Source organism: Kogia breviceps, chromosome 10 (assembly GCF_026419965.1).
Source record: "Kogia breviceps isolate mKogBre1 chromosome 10, mKogBre1 haplotype 1, whole genome shotgun sequence".
Taxonomy (NCBI): Eukaryota; Metazoa; Chordata; class Mammalia; order Artiodactyla; family Physeteridae; genus Kogia; species Kogia breviceps.
Window position 1 is genome coordinate 2342285 of NC_081319.1, and position 18977 is coordinate 2361261.

General features: G+C 56.6%; 2 protein-coding genes across 3 annotated transcripts in view; both read right to left on the reverse strand.

Moving 5' to 3' along the window:
• The window catches only part of GP9 (glycoprotein IX platelet), a 31619-nt gene extending 23115 nt beyond the window's left edge, over positions 1-8504 (reverse strand). Inside the window, exon 1 of one of the 2 annotated variants that reach the window (XM_067043338.1) lies at positions 8397-8504. The gene's annotated coding sequence lies outside the window, so the exon portion shown is untranslated. Of the gene's footprint in view, positions 1-8295; positions 8343-8396 lie in introns of those variants that run through there. The other variant, XM_067043339.1, reaches the window with a different exon arrangement.
• Positions 92-10782, reverse strand: EFCC1 (EF-hand and coiled-coil domain containing 1). Its single transcript, XM_059076030.2, has 4 exons — positions 10084-10782; positions 8397-8692; positions 1939-2075; positions 92-1135 (listed from the first exon to the last, which is right to left on the reverse strand). The coding sequence occupies exons 1-4, from the start codon at positions 10780-10782 to the stop codon at positions 999-1001; spliced, it is 1269 nt and encodes a 422-aa protein (XP_058932013.1). The 3' UTR covers positions 92-998.
• Positions 10783-18977: the final 8195 nt, after the last annotated feature.

Below are 18977 nucleotides of genomic sequence, written 5' to 3' on the forward strand. Positions count from 1 at the left end.
TCATCCTCCTTGGATCGAACTGAGCCCTCTCAGCTGAGCTCTCAGACCCTCTCTTCTTTTTTTTTTTAAATAAAAATATTATCAAACCATTACCTTTGATAATTGACTTTATTTGTGGAGTTTTTTGTGTATACAAAAATTTTAATTTTCGTATATTCTCATATGGCTTCACATTCTTACATAGCTTTGGGGTTTGCAGTTTTAATTAAGAACCCTCTCTTCTACGTCAGGGTAGCCTGGATTTCACCCGCGTTGCAGTACTTGCCAACATATCTTTCTCCCCTACGAGAGTTTAAGGTAGATGAGACCGGCAGCTTGTCCTCCTTCTTCCTGTGACCCCATGAGGCCTAGTACCTACTGTGTGCTCAGGAAAGAGGGGCTCTGGGTTCTGTACCAATGGTGGCCCTTTCTGGCACCACACTTCTGCTCTCGCTGTCACCTCACATGAAATGCCCTTCCCTCCTCTCTACCCATCTAAATCCTATCCCTCTTCTAGAGCTAGTTCAAGGCCAGCTCCACCAGGAAGCCTGCAGTGATCACGCTGCCCCCCTTGGAGTTCCCCCAGCCCTGCCCGGCCTTCCACAATTCCTGGGGCATGAGTAGTTTCCCTGGTGGACCGGGGGACACAGAGTCCCTGCAGCAGGCATGCTGTGGGGAGGAAGGGGTGGAGACCCTGGGAGCCCAGGGAAGGGATTCTGGACTGGACTCCGCAGAAGAGCGTGCAGCTCCACTCCAAGGGCAGGGGAGACTGCAGCAGGTACAGGCTGATCCAGCAACCGTAGGGCAGTGTGGACCCTGGCAGCAGGAGTGCAGGGGCTGCAAGGGAATCTGGGAGCAACCCAAGGAAGGGATGGCTGCCGGGCTCTGAACTTGAGCCAGTCTCAGAAGGAGCCTGCGCCTCCAGGGTCCTGAGGATGTGATGGTGGCCAGGCTGTTCCTTGAGGCTGGTCTGATGGTGGCCAGGCTGCCCAGGGGGCCCACAGACTGGGCTGGCAACCTCAGCAGGAGATGAGGAGGGAGTTGCTGAGTGCTGGGGCTGCAGAGGCTGGTGCCGAGGGCTCTCTACGCAGGAGCTCACAGCCAGCCAAAGCTCGGTGCAGGGCATCCAGCGTGGCTGAGGGGCCAGACGTCCCCTCTGGAAAGAAAGAGTGGCCAGCAGGGCGGGTCAGTCTGCCCACTCTGGCCCACAGAGCTGCTCCCCGTCCTCCCTGGGCCCTCCCCAGCCCAGTTCAGCTGTCCCCCCTCTTGCTTCTCTCCCACTGAGGACCCTGGGGAAGGGACCTTCTAATGCACAGTTTCTGGCCTCCTCCTTGGTGCCAGGGACCATTCAGGGCACTGGACATACCTGAGCCTTGCCCAGCGGCGCCCAGTGAGGCCAGCGAGCAAATGCTCATCACCAGGCTGTCTCCCCGTCAGCCTGTGAGGCCCTGTCAGGCAGGAGCCGGCCTTGCTCTTCCTGATTTCATTGGGCACAAGCTGGCACTGATGAAATCCTGCTGCCCTGAACTTGGTCTAAACAGTGGGGCCACGTGGCCTAGTACTTAAGGGAGAGACCTGAGGTCTTGGCACGGCTGGCCCCTGGCCTCTCTGTGCCTCCATCTTCCCATCTGTGGAATGGGTATGATAACAGCCCTTCCTCCGCAGTAAGCCCAGGACTGTGGGTGAGTCTAAACTGCCCACAGGGAACTGCCTGGCTCCCCTGAGGTCTGGCCACACTGGCTTCTGTTTGGCCTTTTCCCTGGGGTGTGTGCTCCCTGCTCTTTGTCAAATAGCACCTTCAGCTTCCCAAAGCCTGTTCCTGAATGTACCCTTTGCAGGTGGGCAGGGCAGGAATGAGGTGGCATTTTGCAGCCCAGACACTTAGGACAGAGGTGCTAGGTCAGGATGCCCTCCAGCCGAGGCCAGGCTCTGGAAGACGGGGTCAGGGGGCTCACCTACCATGTGCAGGGTCCCTGCAAGCATCCAGTGTGCTCAGCAGAATCCTCCCCAGGGCTCTTTTTGATATGTTCTTAAAAAGAAATGGAGGGCGGGTGGCACTTGGTGGCCCTTGCGAGCTTCTGTGGCCCTTCTGCTCCCTGTGGCAGATAGAGTCCCCCCGCCCATGGCCCCTCCCTCGCCCCCACCCCTAGGGTGGCCACACTGCCCAGACTCTAGGTGGGTGATGGAGCAGCGTGCAGGACCCATTTCTTCAAAGATCACGTGCTTTCAGATGACTGTCCTTGTGCCCAGGTAGGCACTTGGGAAATGACTGTGAACAGAGAGCCTCTTGATGCATCAGCTCCTTTAATCCTTGAAAGAGCTCATTTTATTCTCATTTTAAGCAGTGAAAAAAAGCAATTCTGGGGACTTCCCTGGTGGCACAGTGGTTAAGAATCCACCTGCCATTGCAGGGGACACGGGTTCGAGCCCTGGTCCGGGAAGATCCCACATGCCGCGGAGCAACGAAGCCCGTGCGCCACAACTACTGAGCCTGCGCTCTAGAGCCCGCAAGCCACAACTGCTGAGCCCACGTGCCACAACTACTGAAGCCCGCGTGCCTACAGCCCGTGCTTGGCAACAAGAAAAGCCACCGCAATGAGAAGCCCACGCACCGCAACAAAGAGTAGCCCCCACTCGCTGCAACGAGAGAAAGCCCGCACGCAGCAACGAAGACCCAACGCAGCCAGAAACAATAAATAAATAAATAAATAAATTTATTTTTTAAAAAAAAGACTGAGGCAGGTCAGGGCCCAGAGCTGCCCGCTCAGCCTGCACCTCCCTGCCCCCACGTCACTGAACACACACGTCCAGGACAACGGGGCCCCACCCCACCTCACAGATGAGGTAACTGAGGCACAGGGGGAGGGGCCGGCTCAAGGTCCCACCGTAAAGATCTGGAAAAGCTGGGATTGAAGCCCAGGTTGGGCTGGGCCTCCCGAGCCTGGGCCTCCACCCACCGAGCCCCCCTCTGCATCTCGACAGCCCCGGGTGGGCCTGCAGCAGGTGCTGGGCCAGCAGCGTCCCTTTGTAAGCCCGGGGTATTGTCCTCTGGACAAAGGCCTCAATTCCCACTAGCGGCCACCCACATGCTCACTTCACTTCTAAGGATAATGGAATCCGCAGCCAGCCGCCCCCCAGCTCCAGATGGCGCCCCCCCGCCCGTCTGCTTCCCTCCTGACCTGCTGACGCTGCGCCCACCCCCCATCAGGCCGGGCTGCCGCACTGGGGCGGAAGAAAGAAGGTGGCCCTCCAAGGCCTCATCTCCGTGTGCTCAGCACGGTGGCCGGCCCTGTTAGCTGCCCTACGCCTCCCTCCCCCCCATCCGCGCCAGCCTTTTCATCCTCCCAGACAAGGACAACAAAGCCACAGAGGCGGCCCCTCCTCCGGCTCCAGCTGAGCTAGGTTTTCTGTCTTCTGGGCGTTGGAGCCCAGCCCCTGCCCAGCAGTGCTGGCCCCGGACAGCTGCCCAGGTGTCTTAAAGGCCCAGCTTCTCCTCCGTGGCGCAGAGCAAGGGGCGGCAGGGCAGAGAAACGGCCGAGACACGGGGCTTCAAGAGAATCTAGTCACTGGGTGGAGGCTGGTTCCCCTCGAAGCAGGATCAGGCCATTGGAGCAGTCGGCGCTCGCCTGGCGCTGCACCCCCGCACGCCACGCCCTTTCCGCCAAGACGTTTTTGAGGCTGCATCCATCCACATGCATGTCGGTCCATTCACTGGTTCATTCACCGTCTTACTGGGAGGCTTGGTGCTGGGCCTGTCCACATCAAGACACCGTGCCTCCCTAGGAGGGCTCACGGGCTGGGCCAGGAGGCCAGCAGTAGGGATCCTTTTGGCCCATCCTCCCAGCAGGTTCCGAAGCACTGAGACAGGCAAGGTTGGGTGCCCCCAACCGCCCCAAAGCGCTCAGCAGCCTGGGAGAGCTGACTGTGAGACACGCCTGTCCTGCGTTAAGCAGGCTTCCTTCCGGGGCCTCCACTCAGAGCTTCTCCAGTTGCCACAGGTGGGCTGTTCCCGAGACAAGAAAGGGGGTTTGGGCTGTGGGTTCCCGAGAGGAGCAAAGGCAGGGGTGTGTGTTGTTTAACATGTTTGGGATACGTGCTCCCGTGATTCTCCTGGGAGGATCTCAGTCTCGGAGTTCGACAGGGTTGGCTGTGGGTTTGTATATGTTTGGTGGGTAAGTGACTAAAGTTTGGTCAATCAGAGCATCCAATCATCCTGGCCCCCTGATGGGTTCTGGGATGGACATGTTTCCAAGGTTGTCCATTGAGGCTCAGCCTGGCACTCCAGTGGGATAGCTCAGACAAGAGATGACCTTTTGAGATGTAAATGCCCCACAGGCTACCAGGGGAGAGAACCTGCCTGAGAGTGAAGCAGAGCTTCCATATCCTGGTGACATTGTTTGAGCACCTGGATCCAGCCATGCCTGAAGCTGGACATGCTTAAACTTTACTGAGAGCCAGCTTTTTAAAGCAAGTCAGTTTGAGCCGGGCTTTCTGGCACTCATCTAAGAGACCTGGCTGCCAGGAAGAAAGAGAAAACAGAGGAGAGAAAGGTGGAGAGGGTTTGGGTGTAGTTTGGGAGGAGTGACGGGGAAACACTCTAGACGGACGGGGGCAGACGTTAAATGACACTGTATGAATCGCGATGCCAAATACTCCATATGAAACGATTTGCATCATTGCAACGTAATCCGCGTCTTCCCCTCTGGATCATCTGTCAGGGTTACTATGCTCACAAATGTGCTGGGAGGAGGGACTGTCCTGTGGGATTTGGAGGAGCTGAGTCTCCCATCTGGGACGAGGTGGACCCAGGAGACCAGCCGTGGGAAGCAGAAGCTGATGGGGTGGTGGTGGGCCGGGTAATCCTCTGCAGACTGGGCTGGCTGGGTGAGCCCAGGGGCTTTGCCCAGCGCCAGGAGGCTGCAGATCGTGTTGACGTGTGGAATACTTGTATCTGATCCAGGACTCCCGTGGTTCTGAAAGCAGCACTTGCTCTCTTGGGGCCCCTCTGCACAAAGCATGTTTGTGTCCCAACATGTGTGTTCATGGCCTGTTCCACTCGGGCCCAGGAGACCCTCGGAGGGCAGTGGGCATGCCTGTACCAGTTCTGTGTGCCCAGGTATCCGCACAGGGCTTTGTCCGTAGAAGGTGCTTGGAAAACGTGGAACGAATACACGAGTGTTTCCAATGGCTTAAATATTTACTGTCTGTTCTCTTAGGTTCCTGGTCAGGATGGCGGATTGAGGTGCTATGGGAAGCTCTCTTTCTATCTACAAACCCACAGAAGTGCAGGATAGAATATAACCATTTAAAATAATCCAGAGCCAAGGTCAAAACCAAAAAGGTAAGATGCCCAGCTTGGGTGGGGAGCAGGAGATAGAGCTGAATTGCTCCTGAGGGGTCAGGACTTGGGTTCTGAGGCCCAAGTGGGGAAGGGGCAGGGGACCCTGCATGCTGAGTGAGGACAAGGAGGCCCCTGCATGAAGCCCGGGGCCATCCAGGGCCATCTCATCCACAGACATCGCGGCCAGAAAAACCCTGCTGACTGACCTTGGGATGTTGTCCTAAGGTGTGGAGCTCAATCGTGTAGTGAGAAACTTGGAGCTAGGAAACGCAGTTAGAAACCAGGCCAGAATAATCAGGCCCTGGTTGAGGCAGAGGGCGAGCTCCATGACCCTGGAGATCAGGGGGACCCTCCAGGATCCTGGCTTCTGCTAATCTAGGCTCGTGGGCAGCAACCACAGAGCACACTGTGAACTCATCATCACGACGGGAAGAGCTGGGCGAGCTCGGGGTTACAGCAACCCCAACGACACGTGACAGGAGGAGGTTCACCTGAGGAACAGGGAAAGGACTGGTTAGAACCCACAACAGAGGACTGAGTGGGAGGGAAAAGAAGGTGCAGGTTTGAGAAAGAACTAAATAGACGTCTGAGCAATGAGGAAGAGCGTTGCTGAGGTCGCCCTTGAGGAGGTGGCAGAGAAGGGGAAGGAGGTTTGATTTGGAGTTGGGAAGCTCAGCTGAGTTCCGGATCCATCAAGCTTGGCTACGTGACTAGTGTTCTCAACTATTCTATCCCCTCCCCTTTCCTTTCTCCAAAGACGGAGAGCTTTGGGGGCAAGTCAGCCCACAAACCTGCAAGCTCTGACTACAGAAACGGGGAGAGGAGGTTTGCTTCTGGGGCTGGGTGAGGTTTAGGGACAGGGAAACAGACGACGCCCATCACCTAATCACCGTGTGAAGGTCACTCTCTGGTCCTTGGTTTCCTCATTCACTGGGCATCTCCTTTGGAGCCTCTGTAATATCTGCTTCCTTTTTCCTTCCTAAGAGAGCCTCAGGTTTGTTTGGGGTATGAATATCACCAGACTCTCTTGCAGGTAGGGGCAGCCACATGACTCAGTTCTGGCCAAGTTGATGGAGGTACAAGTTCTGGTGGGAGAAGGTGGGGGAGCCTCTCGCTGAATACAAAGGCAAAGCTCACTAGAAGAAAATCCTTCCCACCCCCAATATCACTGGTCCTTCTTATGCCTGGACAGCAGACATGAGGCCTGGAGGTGCAGCAGCCATCTTGTAACCATGAGTCAGCCACAAAAAAGGTAAAGTGGAAAGACAGAAAGAACACAGGCTGTGGGGACAGACAGACCTTCCTTTTCCACTTTCTGGCTGTGTGGCCTTGGGTACGTCACTTAACTTCTCGGAGCCTCACTTCCCACAACCTGTAAGATGGGGATAAAACCTCTCCCTTGAACAGTCCTCCTGAGGATTAAATACTGCGTTGACTATGGATCCACTTTTTCTCCTGTAAAGAGGTATCCCAATGTTTGGAGTTATTTTTACAATCATGCTGTGACAGTTACTTGAGAGCAAAAGAAAGAAGAGACCCTTTATTTCTCCCCTTGGAGAAAGTTCCAAGGCGGGATACGGGCCTCAAGCCAACGGGCCCTGCTCTTTGGCCGATCAGTTATGCAAACAGGAAGTGACTATCCAAACATTTGGAGCTGCAGAAGCCTAGCCCAGAACCAGCCTCCTCTCTCCACCATGGTGCCTCCTCGTCTCCCCGCTGGGAGCACCTCAAAAGTCAAGGACATGGTCCCCCCCCCGATGAGGAACTAGGTTCAAAGCCACCCCTTCTGGCTGCCCTGCCCACCAGTCTGGGCCGGACCGCCTGCCTCTCGGGCTGAAGTCGGACGGCGGCCCCTTGCCCGGCTCCCACAGTCTTCTGCCCTTTCCCTCTCCTTCCATCTCTTTGTCACAACCACAGCCAGGGTGGTTGTTTTGCAGCGCAAGTCTGTTCCTGTCTCCCCCTTGCAAGAACTTTCCCGTGGCTTCATGCTCTCTCGAGGGAAAGGCTGAAGACCTCGTCACAACCATTGGGGTTGGCCTGGCCTCGGCCTGCCTCTCCAGCTTTACCCCTCCAGCTGCTGTTTTAGCTGCTGGACTGGGCCAAGATCCCTCCTGCCTCTGCGCTTGGCCCGCACTATTCCCGTTTTCTAGCACGCTCTCCCCCCTCCCCCTCCCCGGCCCATCTCGCCAGGTAACGTCCCACCCTCACACCTCACTCCCGGGTCAGGTCTGCAGGCGCTGGCTGAGCCTGCAGCAGGCATGGCGAGGGCCCTGCTCTCCCGGACAGCAGGCAGCCAGCCGTTGCCACGCATCTGCTCACGTGGGGACCTCACATGCTCACGAGCGCTGCTCGGGGCGAGGACTTCGGAGTGGCTCGTTCAGAATGACACCCCCTGTGGCCGGCACGGCCCCTGGCGCTCAGTAAACGTGCAAGGCAGGCAGGCCGGGCGCCTTGTGATTTGAAAGGGACGGAGCTCTATTTACCGAGCGTCTAAGTGAGCCACGCAGGGCCTCACGGCCTCTTCACTGCCTCCCTGGCAGGCAGGGGCCCCAAGCTCTGCTCCATCCAAGAGGAAACAGGGACTCCGAGGGGGGCCGTGACTTGCCCGAAGTCACACATCTGTCAGAGGCCCTGCCAGGATTTGAACCTTGGTCCCGCGCCCAGCTTCCTACCCTGGTGGAGCTAGCACAAGGGATCACTGCGCATCTGTTTCCTCCCCTGGCGAACGGGGACATACCGGTACCTACCTCACAGGCCCGGTGGCTGTGAGCACTCAGTGCGTGAAGTCAGGTTAAGCGCTCAGCTCAGAGCCTGGCACCCCTTAGGTGCGCGGTACGCGTTAGCTGTTATCAGCATTGTTATTGCACTGATCAAAGGACAAAGAAGAACAAGTATATCCTATTGCCCCCAGCGAACAGGCCAATGGAGGGGCTTTATGGGTGAACAGGCCCACGGATGGCTGGGTGGGCGGATACCTGAAGGCGTGAACAACGCGGGGACGCGCGGAGGGGAGGAAAGCACACCTGAGGTTCAGGAGAACGGGAGCTGATCTGCCGCACCCGGGCCGCCGGCTCACCTGTAGCGCCGCAGCTCGCCCTCCAGCCGCCGCACCCAGCGCCGCAGGCCGGGCACCTGCCGCGCCAGCGCCTCGAGCTCGCGCACGCGCGCCAGGCTGCGCAGCACTGCCTGCCGGGCCTCCTCCGCGCGCCGCCGCACCTCGGCCTGGCCCCGGCGCAGGCGCCCCGCGCGGGCCTCGGCTGCCGCCAGCGCGCCCCGCGCCTGCCGCAGCTCCCGCGCCGCCGCCGCCGCCGCCGCCTCGGGCCCGCCGTGCGCCGCCTCCTGGGCGCCCGCCTGGCTCTTCCAGAGGCCGACCTGCCGGAACAGGGCAGCAGGGCAGGCGGTGAGCGCCTCGCGCCAGACCCCACCCGGCCCAGGGCGCGGGAGCAAAGCAACGCGGCACGTTGCTCGCGCTCGTGCTCGCCGCCCCGGGCCCAGGTGAACTCGTTCAACCCTCGCCCGAACTCTCCCGAGGCGGGAGCTCGTGTCACTCCTTTTTAATGGGTGCGGGCCACTGAGGCACAAAGCCCGTATTCTGTTGTTTGCACAGTTCCAGTGAGTCCCAAACGCCTGCGCTCTTCTCTGCCCGCCTCCTGCCCTCGGGGCACTCGGCTCGCCCGTGCTCCTCCACCCGCTAGACTGGGGAGCCCTCTATGGGCGTTCCCGGCCCCCCGCCCCCCGCGCTGTGCTGCTAGGCAGCCGGCGCCTTGAGGGTGCGGTTTTCTTCTGTCGTGTTCACTGCTGGGCGTCGGGCGCCTAAAACAGGCCTGGCACACAGTAGGTGCTCAGCAAATTCTTGGAGAACTAATGATCCTTGACGATCTTATTCCGCATAATGGCAGTACTTTCCCGCGCCGGACTTGGCTTCTCCGATGCCCGCTGGCCGTGGCCCCTGCAATCCGCGCCTTGCACCCCTGCGCACTCCCTGGTCTCTCTGTACCCCTCAGGGCTGTGACCCCGGGCTGTGTGGGGACCGGGCAGGGCTACTAGAACGTCAGCTCCCTCCTGGCCTGTGTTCCCTTGGGTCAGAGGCAGTCTGGTCCTCGTCTGACCCCCCACCCCCGCGTGGCGTTTGACACACGGCTGGGCACAGCGCTCAAGTGCTTCTTGACTGAATTGCAGATGCGTGGGCTGGGTCCATGCCTCTCTCGGTGCCTGGCCCGCGCAGCGCTGAGTGGCCAGACCTTCCTGGTCCACAGCGACACTATCTAGCATCGGAACGCCTGAGAGAGGCCCTCCAATGTTCGTTGAGTGACTGCGCCGAGCTGCCTGTGTACCTCGTTAGCTCCTTAAGGGTGGGGACAGGCCCTCCTCACACCTTATCTCCTAGGCCTCCTGGAATCCTGGCACCGCGGAGAGCTCCGGAGGTGAGACGGCCCAGGTTTCCTGCGAGGGTCCACGGCTGGGTCAGAGAGGCAGGACGAGATGGGCTGTGTGCGTGTGTGTGGTGGGGGAATGGTTTTCTCGGAGGGACTGGCGTTTTGGGGGGCTGGAATGGGTGATGTGAGTAGGGGAGGGGGCTGGAGTGTGTTGGAGTGGAACGGGGTGGCTAGGGACAGGATGCAAATAGGCTGAAGCGGGGAGGGCTGCCCTTTCTCCCCGTCCTCTTCCCCTGCCCAGCAGGGGCTCTGCAGCCAGCCCGCTGTCAAATGCCACCACCGCCCGCCCCATTCCGTCATCACCCTCCGCCCCGGGACCGAGCGCACCTGCAGTGCGAGGCAGCGCGCGTCACTGCTCTGCAGCGCGGCCCGCAGGTCCTCCACCAGCTCGCGCAGGCCGCTGTTTTCTTCCGCCAGGCGCGCCAGGCGTTCGCTGTCCGGGCCGCCGTCGGGGCCGGGCGTACGGGGCGCTCGGCGGCGGCGGCGGCGCGGACGGCGCAGGCGGATCTGCGTCTCGATGTGCTCGCTGAGGGCGCCGCGGGGCAGACGGGGCCCGGCGCGGGTGCCGAAGTAGCCGCAGAGGCGCGCGTGGAACTGGCGGAAGGTGAGCTCGGGCGGCTCGGCGCGCAGTGCCAGGCGCGCCTCCTCCTCCGCATCCGCGTCCCCCTCGGTGGCCACCCCGGCGATCACATCCCCGGAGTTCGCGTCTCCCGCGGCTGTGTCCCCGGCGGCCTCCCAGGTGGCGGCAGCCTCCTCGGCGCGCAGCCCCAGCACCGCGCAGAGCGCGCGGAAGTCGGCGCGGGGCAGGCGGCCGGCGCCACGGCAGCCCAGGTGGTGGAAGAGCTCCTGCAGGTACTGGTCCAGGCCCGCGGCCAGCACCACGGTCTCGTTCTCCACGCCTCGGTCCAGCCCGTGGTGGCGCGCCGGGGCGCTCAGCAGCCACTGCGTGCGCCGCGCCGGTCGCTGGTACGGGTCGCCCGCCGCGCCTTCCACGCCGGCCCCCGTGCCCGGGCCGCTGGGCTCCATCGCCGCCGAGCGCCGCTCCTCGGCTCCCTCCGCCCCGCCGCTTCCAGGGGCGGCCCCAGAGTTTCTTGAAAGGAGGGGCTTAGCGGTGGCGGTCTGGTTGGAGCGGTTTGGTTGGAGGGCCGTGTCCAGCAGCTGCACTGGCCTTGGCAGGGCGTCTGTGTTTACCCGGCTTGGCTTGGAGGTTGCTTGGTTAGGGGACCCAGGAGCCCCGAGACCCCCCGGGGCCACCACTGCCTGGTCTCCCTCCTGATCTCGCTTCTCTCGGTGACCCCTGCACCCTTCTCCCGTCATCACTCCCGGGGCGTTCCTGGCACCCCCTCTTTTCCTCCCGTTCCCGGCTCTGTCTGCTTTCAACTCCCCCACTCTCCACCCAGCTGCGTTGTGCAGAGTGTGTGCCCCGAGACGGGGACAAGGGGTGGGCTCGGGATAGGAAGCTGGGGAGGGGCTGGAGGGTGGCCCCCTGGTCCGGTGGCCCCCTGGGCTGGTCCGCGCCCACGCGTCACGCCACCCCTTCTCGCCAGAAAACCTTTCGAGGGTAGCCCCGCAAGCTAGCTGGGGCCGTACTCTACTCCCCCCTCCCCTTAAATTCAGCGACTGGGTTCCTAAACCCGCTCCTCGCTCCACCGGGGCTGGTGCAAAGGGCCTCACGTGGTGACTCGAGCAGAGGAGAACCCGGCTCCGAGAAGTGAGGGGAGGCGCTAGGGCCATCCCTCCGCATAGAAACCGATCTGAGCCGGACCCTTGCTCTCTCAGCTCTGCGCGTGTTGAAGCGGGGGTGGGTGGGTAGGAAAGCCGTGGCCCTCCGTCTTCTCACCCGTTTGTGCCCGGGGAGTGGATTGGCCCTGTGGCCGGAATTCCATCTCTGAGCTGGGGTTAGGCGACCAGTTAGCTGTTTGGCCAACATTTCCCCTGGTGCCTTAGAACACCTTTCTGGAAGATGAAAGAAAAATCAGCCTCTCAGGTGAAAGTAAGGCTGCTTTTTCTTTTCTTTTTCCTTTTTTTTTTTTTTTCTTTTTTGACAAGAGAGGGGTAGAGATGTCCTAACCTGATACCTGCACTGGGAACCCTCCTCCCTCCTCGCCGGAGCAAGAGGCAGATTTCTTCAACTGCCCTTGGCTATACGATGGGCAGAATCTGGCCTGTGTACAGCTCTAGGAATTTACATGTTAAATCCTGGAATTTGAAAAAGCACTAAAACTCTATCTCCTCTGCTGCAGTACCCCAGAATAAGCACTTTGTCCATTTGGCAAATGTCTACTCATTCTTGAAGACTTTGCCCACCACACCCCTCTGCCAGGAAGGAGTTGGATGCTTCTCCCCAACTATTTTGGATGTGCATTTTAAAAAAAGTATTAAAGTGGTAGCAATTTGACAAAAAATCTTGCATCAACTCCAATTCCTGGCTTCTGCCTTAGAAAAACCACATGTGTACAAGATGTTCATTGCATCGTTGTTTATAATAGTGAGAAACTGGAGACAACGTTTTGCCCATTGGTACAGCAGCCAGGGTGAAGCACCCCAAAAGGATGAGTGAAAAAAGCGACAATAACAGTAAACCCACACAAAACGATACTAAATATTTTCTGTGAGGACATGTGTATGTAAGTGCATAGAAAGAGAGGGAGGGGTTCACAAATGGATTCAGTGGTTATTTCCAGGGGTCGGAGGAGTTTGGCTTTCAGTGTAACACCTCTGTTTTTGACAAAGGACGTGTTTTTGTTTGTTTGTTTTCTCTTTTTCTTTTGCGGGGGGAAGACATGCTTTATTTGCCATTTACAGACCCACAGAGTTCACTCATTTAAGGTATATTAATAAGTGGTTTCCGGTATAGTTATAGAGCATATAACCAGCATCACAATTTCATTTTTAGGACATTCTCATCACTCACCCCCCCCACCCCAAAAAACACACCTTGTACTAGGTATAGCCCGCCCACTGCTCCGGTTTCCTACCCTCCACTCCCACCCCCCAGCCCTAGGAAACCACTATTTTCTGTTTCTATGGATTTGACTATTCTGGACATTGCGTATAAAACAGAATTATACAACATGTAACCTTTGGGACTGGCTCCTTTTTGAGAACATTAATGTTTTCCAGGTTCATCCAGGTTGTAGTTGGCATGCGTTTCATTCCTTTTTATTGTTGAGTAATATTCCATTGTATGGATGGACCACCTTTTGTTTATCTGGTCGTCTGTCGATGGACGCTTGGATCGTTTCCGCTCTTTGGCTGTTATGAAGAATGCTGCTGTAGACATTCATGCAGAAGTTTTTGTGTGTTCATATGTTTTCACTTTCCTTGGGTATATACCTAGGGGTGAGATTCCTGGGTTGTGTGGTACTTTTCTGTTTAACTTTTGAGGGCCTGCCAGGCCATTTTCCAAAGTGGTTGCACCATTTTCATTCCTACCAGCAGTGTAATTCATGTATTTCTCAATGGGTAAAGGAATACAGACGTTCTCAGTCCTGGACTCCTTCCCCTAGTCCCCTCCACCACCTCCATCTCAGTTCGCGGGGCCTCCAGCCTCCCTCGGCAAACCCCTACCATCTTGGGTTCTTCTGTCACTTTCACGCCCACATCTGGTCTGTCAGGCCATGTACCTTCAGAGCTCACCCCCAATCTGACCCCCTCTTCCTGCTCCACTGCTACCCTGGACCAAACCCCCAGCATCTCTCACCTGTATCAATGCAACAGCCTCCTCCCAAGAAGTGCCCTTGAATTCCTACGTCGGTCCTCCACAGCCAGAGGACGCCCTCCTTCGCTCAGCACCCACTGTTATCTCCCTCTCTCAGGGACTAAAGGCCCAGTGCAGTGGGCGCCCATGTCCCCCATGACCTCCCGCAATGCCTCCCTCACTGACCTCCTTGCCGTTCTTCTAACTCACCTCAGGGCCTTTGCATCTGCTTCCCCAGATGTTTACAGCCCGCCCCCTCACCTCCAAGTCCCTTGCTCCAGGGTCAGCCCCTCAGTGTGGCCTTCGGTGACACTGCAAGCCCTTGAGCCCCTAACAGACTCTCTTGCCTGGTGCGTCTGTCTGTCTCCCTCTAACGCACTATCAGCCGTGAGGGGAGGGACGCTTGCCTGTCTGTCCGCCGGGCCCACTGAGAGAAGAGCTCCAGCCCCCTTCTGAGCTGCCTGCCCGCAGCTGCTGCCTGGCACAGTGTGGCATGAGGCTCTCCATGTGCTTCCTTTGCCTACAGGTGAGACGTACTTTTTCATTTGTATTTTAAGAAACAGCATTGTACCACATTGCCATTTATTTGCAGGCCTGCCACGAGGGCTGAGCTTCACAAGGCCAGAGACCTGGTACCCCCATGCCCAGCACAGGACCTGGCATTAAGTAGGCACTAATTATGTCATTTTGTAGATGTGGACACAGTGCATCAGAAGGAAAATTACGTGTAGCTGGCATCCCTGGGACTCAAGCATCCTTGGGCCCAGAGATGCTGGAGTCAGCGAGACTCCAGATGTTAGGTTGATTGGACTCCCAGCTGGACCACAGAAACTTCTAGGCCGGGAGTCCCACCGCTGGGGGCGTTGCCGTCTGCACTTAGAACAGGACTCCGGGGACTTCCCTGGTGGTCCAGCGGCTAAGACTCTGCAGTCCCAGCGCGGGGGTCCCAGGTCCGATCCCCGGTCCGGGAACCAGGGCCCGCATGCCTGCCGCAACTGAAGATCCCACATGCGCCGACAAAGATCCCGCGTGCCGCAACTAAGACCCAGCGCAGCCAAATTAAACAGGAAAAAAAAAAAAAAAAAAAGAATGGGACGCTGGAACTTGACTCTGGACTTCTTTTCCCCCCATATCTTTATGGGAGTATAAATGCTTTACAATGTTGTGTTAGTATCTGCTGTACAGCAAAGTGAGGCAGCGTTATATATACGTATATCCCCATATCCCCTCCCTCTTGTGGCTCTGGACTTTTGAGCCGCGTCTCTGCAGATGAATCTGATTCAATTTCACGTTAATGCTGAGAGCTGGTGACCCAGGGGAGACGACCCCCGTTGCTGCAGCTGGCGACGGCTTTTGCAGAAGGAATCCTTTGCACAGGAGCTTTTCTGGGCCAGTCGGTATTGAAAAGAAAGACTTCAAATATCTTGCCGTGGAGCCATCGCCGGGCCTCTGCTCCGCGCAGCTCCTTGGGGGCAGGGGAGTCCGGGTTGATAATGGGACGCTGTCAGTCTGCGGGCAGTGTTACCAGGCGCCTCTGAAATCATCCCGGTGGGACCCACGAGGTTTTTGTTTACGGCTCGAAGTGAGCAAACTCAGAGGTCTCCTGCGCTTTTGGGTGAGCCGGGGGGTGGGTGTGTGTCTGCGTCGCGGAGAGCCGAGAGACGTGGTTTTTCCGAAGTCAGCTCAGTATTGTTTTAGCCATTCCAAATGGTATATTGTTCACAGTGTGTAGAAACAGCCCAGCAAAATACTAAAAAGTAAAAAAAACATGCCCCGGGCTTCCCTGGTGGCGCAGTGGTTGAGAATCCGCCTGCCGATGCAGGGGACGCGGGTTCGTGCCCTGGTCCGGGGAGATCCCACGTGCTGCGGAGCAACGAAGCCCGTGAGCCATGGCCGCTGAGCCTGCGCGTCCGGAGCGTGTGCTCCGCAACGGGAGAGGCCACAACAGTGAGAGGCCCGCATACCGAAAAAAAAAAAAAAAAAAAAAAAAAAAAACCATGCCCCCTTGTGCCAACAAGAGAAGAACACAGGGTTCTTTTGATGTATTTGTTTTCCGATGTTTTCCATGCATTTAAGCATGAAAGAGCTTTTGGGGGTGGTGAAGACATTCTATATCTTCATTGGGGTGGTAGTTACATGACTCTATACACCTGTCAAAGCACTGGAAAGGGTGAATTTTACAGGATGTCAGTTGTACCTCCTTCAGTGTGACATAAAGAAACGAGTTGAAATGCTGCTGTTCCTAAATGGCTCCGTCACTACCATTCCTGCATAACGTTCTCAAAGGCTGGTCCGCACGCCCTCTTAGGACTGACCGGGGAGGTGCTTTGTCCCCCCAATAGGTGCACGTAGAGGTGGTTTGCAGTTTTTTTCCACTCAAACAACACTGTGAACAGTTGGCTCTGTTTCCTGGGTGCTTTACTGCAGGGCCAAGGAGTGCGGACATTTTATAAGCTCTTGATGTCAAACCGTTTTTCAGAAAGTTTGTGTCATTCTGTACAGTCCCCTGGGGTGTCTGGGATTCTCCGCGAGCCATCATTACTAGTGTCAAAGCTTTTACGTTTTTAGGGGTCTTGGTTAGTGGATTTGCTTAGTGTTCAGATGACAAGCTTGACTTCTCTCTATTAAAAATGGGCCTGGGTTCGGCCAAGATTTCTTAGATACAACACCAAACACATGGTCCATAAAAAGAAAAAAAAATCAATACATTGGATCTCATCAAAATTCAGAACTTTTGCATTTCAAAGCGCAGTGGTAAAGACGCCATTAAGAAATGACGAGAGAAGCAGGCGACTGGGAGAAAATCTTGACGAAACACATACCCAATACGGGCCTTGTATTCAGAATTGACAAAGAACTCCAACAGCTCGATAAGAAGACAAACAACCCAATCGAAAAATGGGTGAAAGACAGGGACAGACATTTCCCAAAAGAATATATATGAACAGCCAATAAGCACGAGAAAAGATCCCAGTACCGTTAGGCATTAGGGAAATACAAAGCCGAACCTCAGTGAGAGACTATTTGGCCCTCACAAGAATGGTGAAAACAACTGATGGACAATAAATGTTCTTTTATTTGTTTCTTTTGTTTTTTTGCGGTATGCCGGCCTCTCACTGCTGCAACCTCTCCCGTTGCGGAGCACAGGCTCTGGACGCGCAGGCTCAGCGGCCACGGCTCACGGGCCCAGCCGCTCCGTCGCACGTGGGATCTTCCCGGACCGGGGCACGAACCCGCGTCCCCTGCATCGGCAGGCGGACTCCCAACCACTGCGCCACCAGGGAAGCCCGACAATAAATGTTTTTGAGGATGTAGAGAAATAGGAACCCTCACACGTTGCTGGTGGGAATGTGAAATGCAGCCACGTTGGAGAACAGTCTGGCAGTAAAAGATAAGCATAAAGCCTGATGCATACGTGACCCAGCTCTCCCACTGCCACATGCCTCTGCTCAAGAGAAACGGACACATCTGTCCACACAGAGACCCTCATGTGAATGTCCTCAGCAGCATTCTTCATAAGTGTCTAAATGTCTAACCTTAATGTCCAAGAACTGATGGCTGGATAGACAAAATGGATTTATGGCTCCATTTATAGGAAATGTTCAGAAAAAGGCACGTTTTTAGAGACAGAAAGTCGATTAATGGTTGTCTAGGGCTTGGGGTGGGAACAGAGATGAATTTTAATTAACTATAGTACTTTTGGGTGAAACTTGTGCATGAAGGATCTTATTAGGGAGATGAAAATGTTCTAAAACTTATTTACGGTGATGATTTCACCACGTGGTGAAGTTACTAAAAATCATTGAATTATACACTTGAAATGGGTGCACCATATGATATAAAATACACCTCAGGAAAGTTGTTAGAAGGTGGGGGGTGCTTTGCTTAGGAGAGGGATGGCAGGAAGATGAGTTTATGGTTCCAGCTGCCAGAGTCTTGCCATAACTACTGCAGGAAGCTCTCTGGGTGCCGTGGGAGCTTTGGCGCTCCACTGCCCTGTCAGAAGAAGGAAGCAGGGACCGATTGCCCTCAGATTGCTGCCCTCCACGGGGTGCCCCTTTGCAATGTGACTTTGCACTTCCTCCTGTCCTATTCCTCACCCCCTTGAGTCTGGGCTGGCCCTTGTGACTTGTTCTGGTCAATGCAAGTGACGCCATGCTAGTTCTAAGCTTAGGTCTCAAGAGGCCTTGCAGCTTCTACCTTGGCCCTCTTTTTTTTTTTTTTTTTTTTTTTTTGCAGTAAGCGGGCCTCTCACTGTTGTGGCCTCTCCCGTTGCGGAGCACAGGCTCCGGACGCGCAGGCTCAGCGGCCACGGCTCACGGGCTCAGCCGCTCCGTCGCACGTGGGATCTTCCCGGACCGGGGCACGAACCCGCGTCCCCCGCATCAGCAGGCGGACTCTCAACGACCGCGCCTCCAGGGAAGCCCTACGTTGGCCCTCTTGGAAGCCTGCCCTGAGAATCCTGTCTGAGGAAGCCACTGCCGCCTGGAGGATGAGCGGCCACGTGGAGAGGAAGTGAGGTGTCCTAAGCAACGGCACCAACCTCCAGACATGTGGGCCAGGCCAGCTTGGACCTTCCAGCCCCGTCGACCCTCCACATGAGTATAACCCAGTGAGTGAGCCCAGGGGCCACCAGTAAAAAACCGCCCAGCTGACCCACAGAACTGTGAGAAATGGCTAGTGGCTGTTGTCTTATCCACTAAGTTTTTGGGGTGGTTTGTTACGCAGCAATAGACAACTGAAACAAATAACCCCTGTCCTCTCCTTTGACTTTGCCAGCCCTGAAGCCGTCTTTGCTGAGGGGAGGTTGTAGACCCACCCCTCGTGCCTCAGTCTCAGGTGGCACACGTGTGCCCTCATTCCTTCCCATGATGCCCCGGCTCTTGACCTGGACGCTACCTCCCTCAGGAGTGGTTCCAGATCTTGGCTGTGCCATGGGGTCTTGGTGGAGGTGACTTTAACTGACAAGGGTTCTGTTCCAGTTATTTATTATTGCACAACAAATAACCCCCAGGTTTAGTGGGTCAGGACGACAGTAACTGACTTTGCTGATAAATCTGCAATTTGCGGAGGGCTTGATGGGGACAGCTGGTTTCTGCTACACATGGTGTCAGCCGGGTGCCTCAAAGGCTGGGGGCTGGAATCACCTGAGGTCTGGCTCTCACATTTTGGGCAGTGAGGCTGGCAGTCGGCCGGGAACCCTGCCGGCTGTCGGCCAGAGCATCTACACGTGGCCTTTCCGTGAGGCTGCTCGGGCATCCTCACAATATGGTGCTGGGTTCCTAGAGTGGGCGCCCCAAAGAACAAGGCAGAAGCACGTGGCATTTGTATGACCTGGCTTCAGATGTCACCTAGTGTCACTTCCACCTCACTCTGTTGGCTGAGGTGGTCCAAAAGTTCTGTCTGGGTTCAAGGGGGAGGGGACTAGACCCCCCACGGGATGTGAAGAGCGTTGACGTCACAGTGTAAGAAGAGAGGGGGGGAGGGAATCTATTGAGGTGTTTGGAAAATACAATCTATC

Excerpts from the sequence above, each read along its gene's own strand:
- EFCC1 (XM_059076030.2), bottom strand. The coding sequence starts at position 10,782 with ATGGAGCCCAGCGGCCCGGGCACGGGGGCCGGCGTGGAAGGCGCGGCG. Across the intron at positions 8,693-10,083 it reads CGCGCTGCCTCGCACTGCAG|GTCGGCCTCTGGAAGAGCCA; the intron begins GTGCGCTCGGTC and ends CTGTTCCGGCAG. Across the intron at positions 2,076-8,396 it reads GGCGAGCTGCGGCGCTACAG|GGAGCAGAAGGGCCACAGAA; the intron begins GTGAGCCGGCGG and ends TATCTGCCACAG.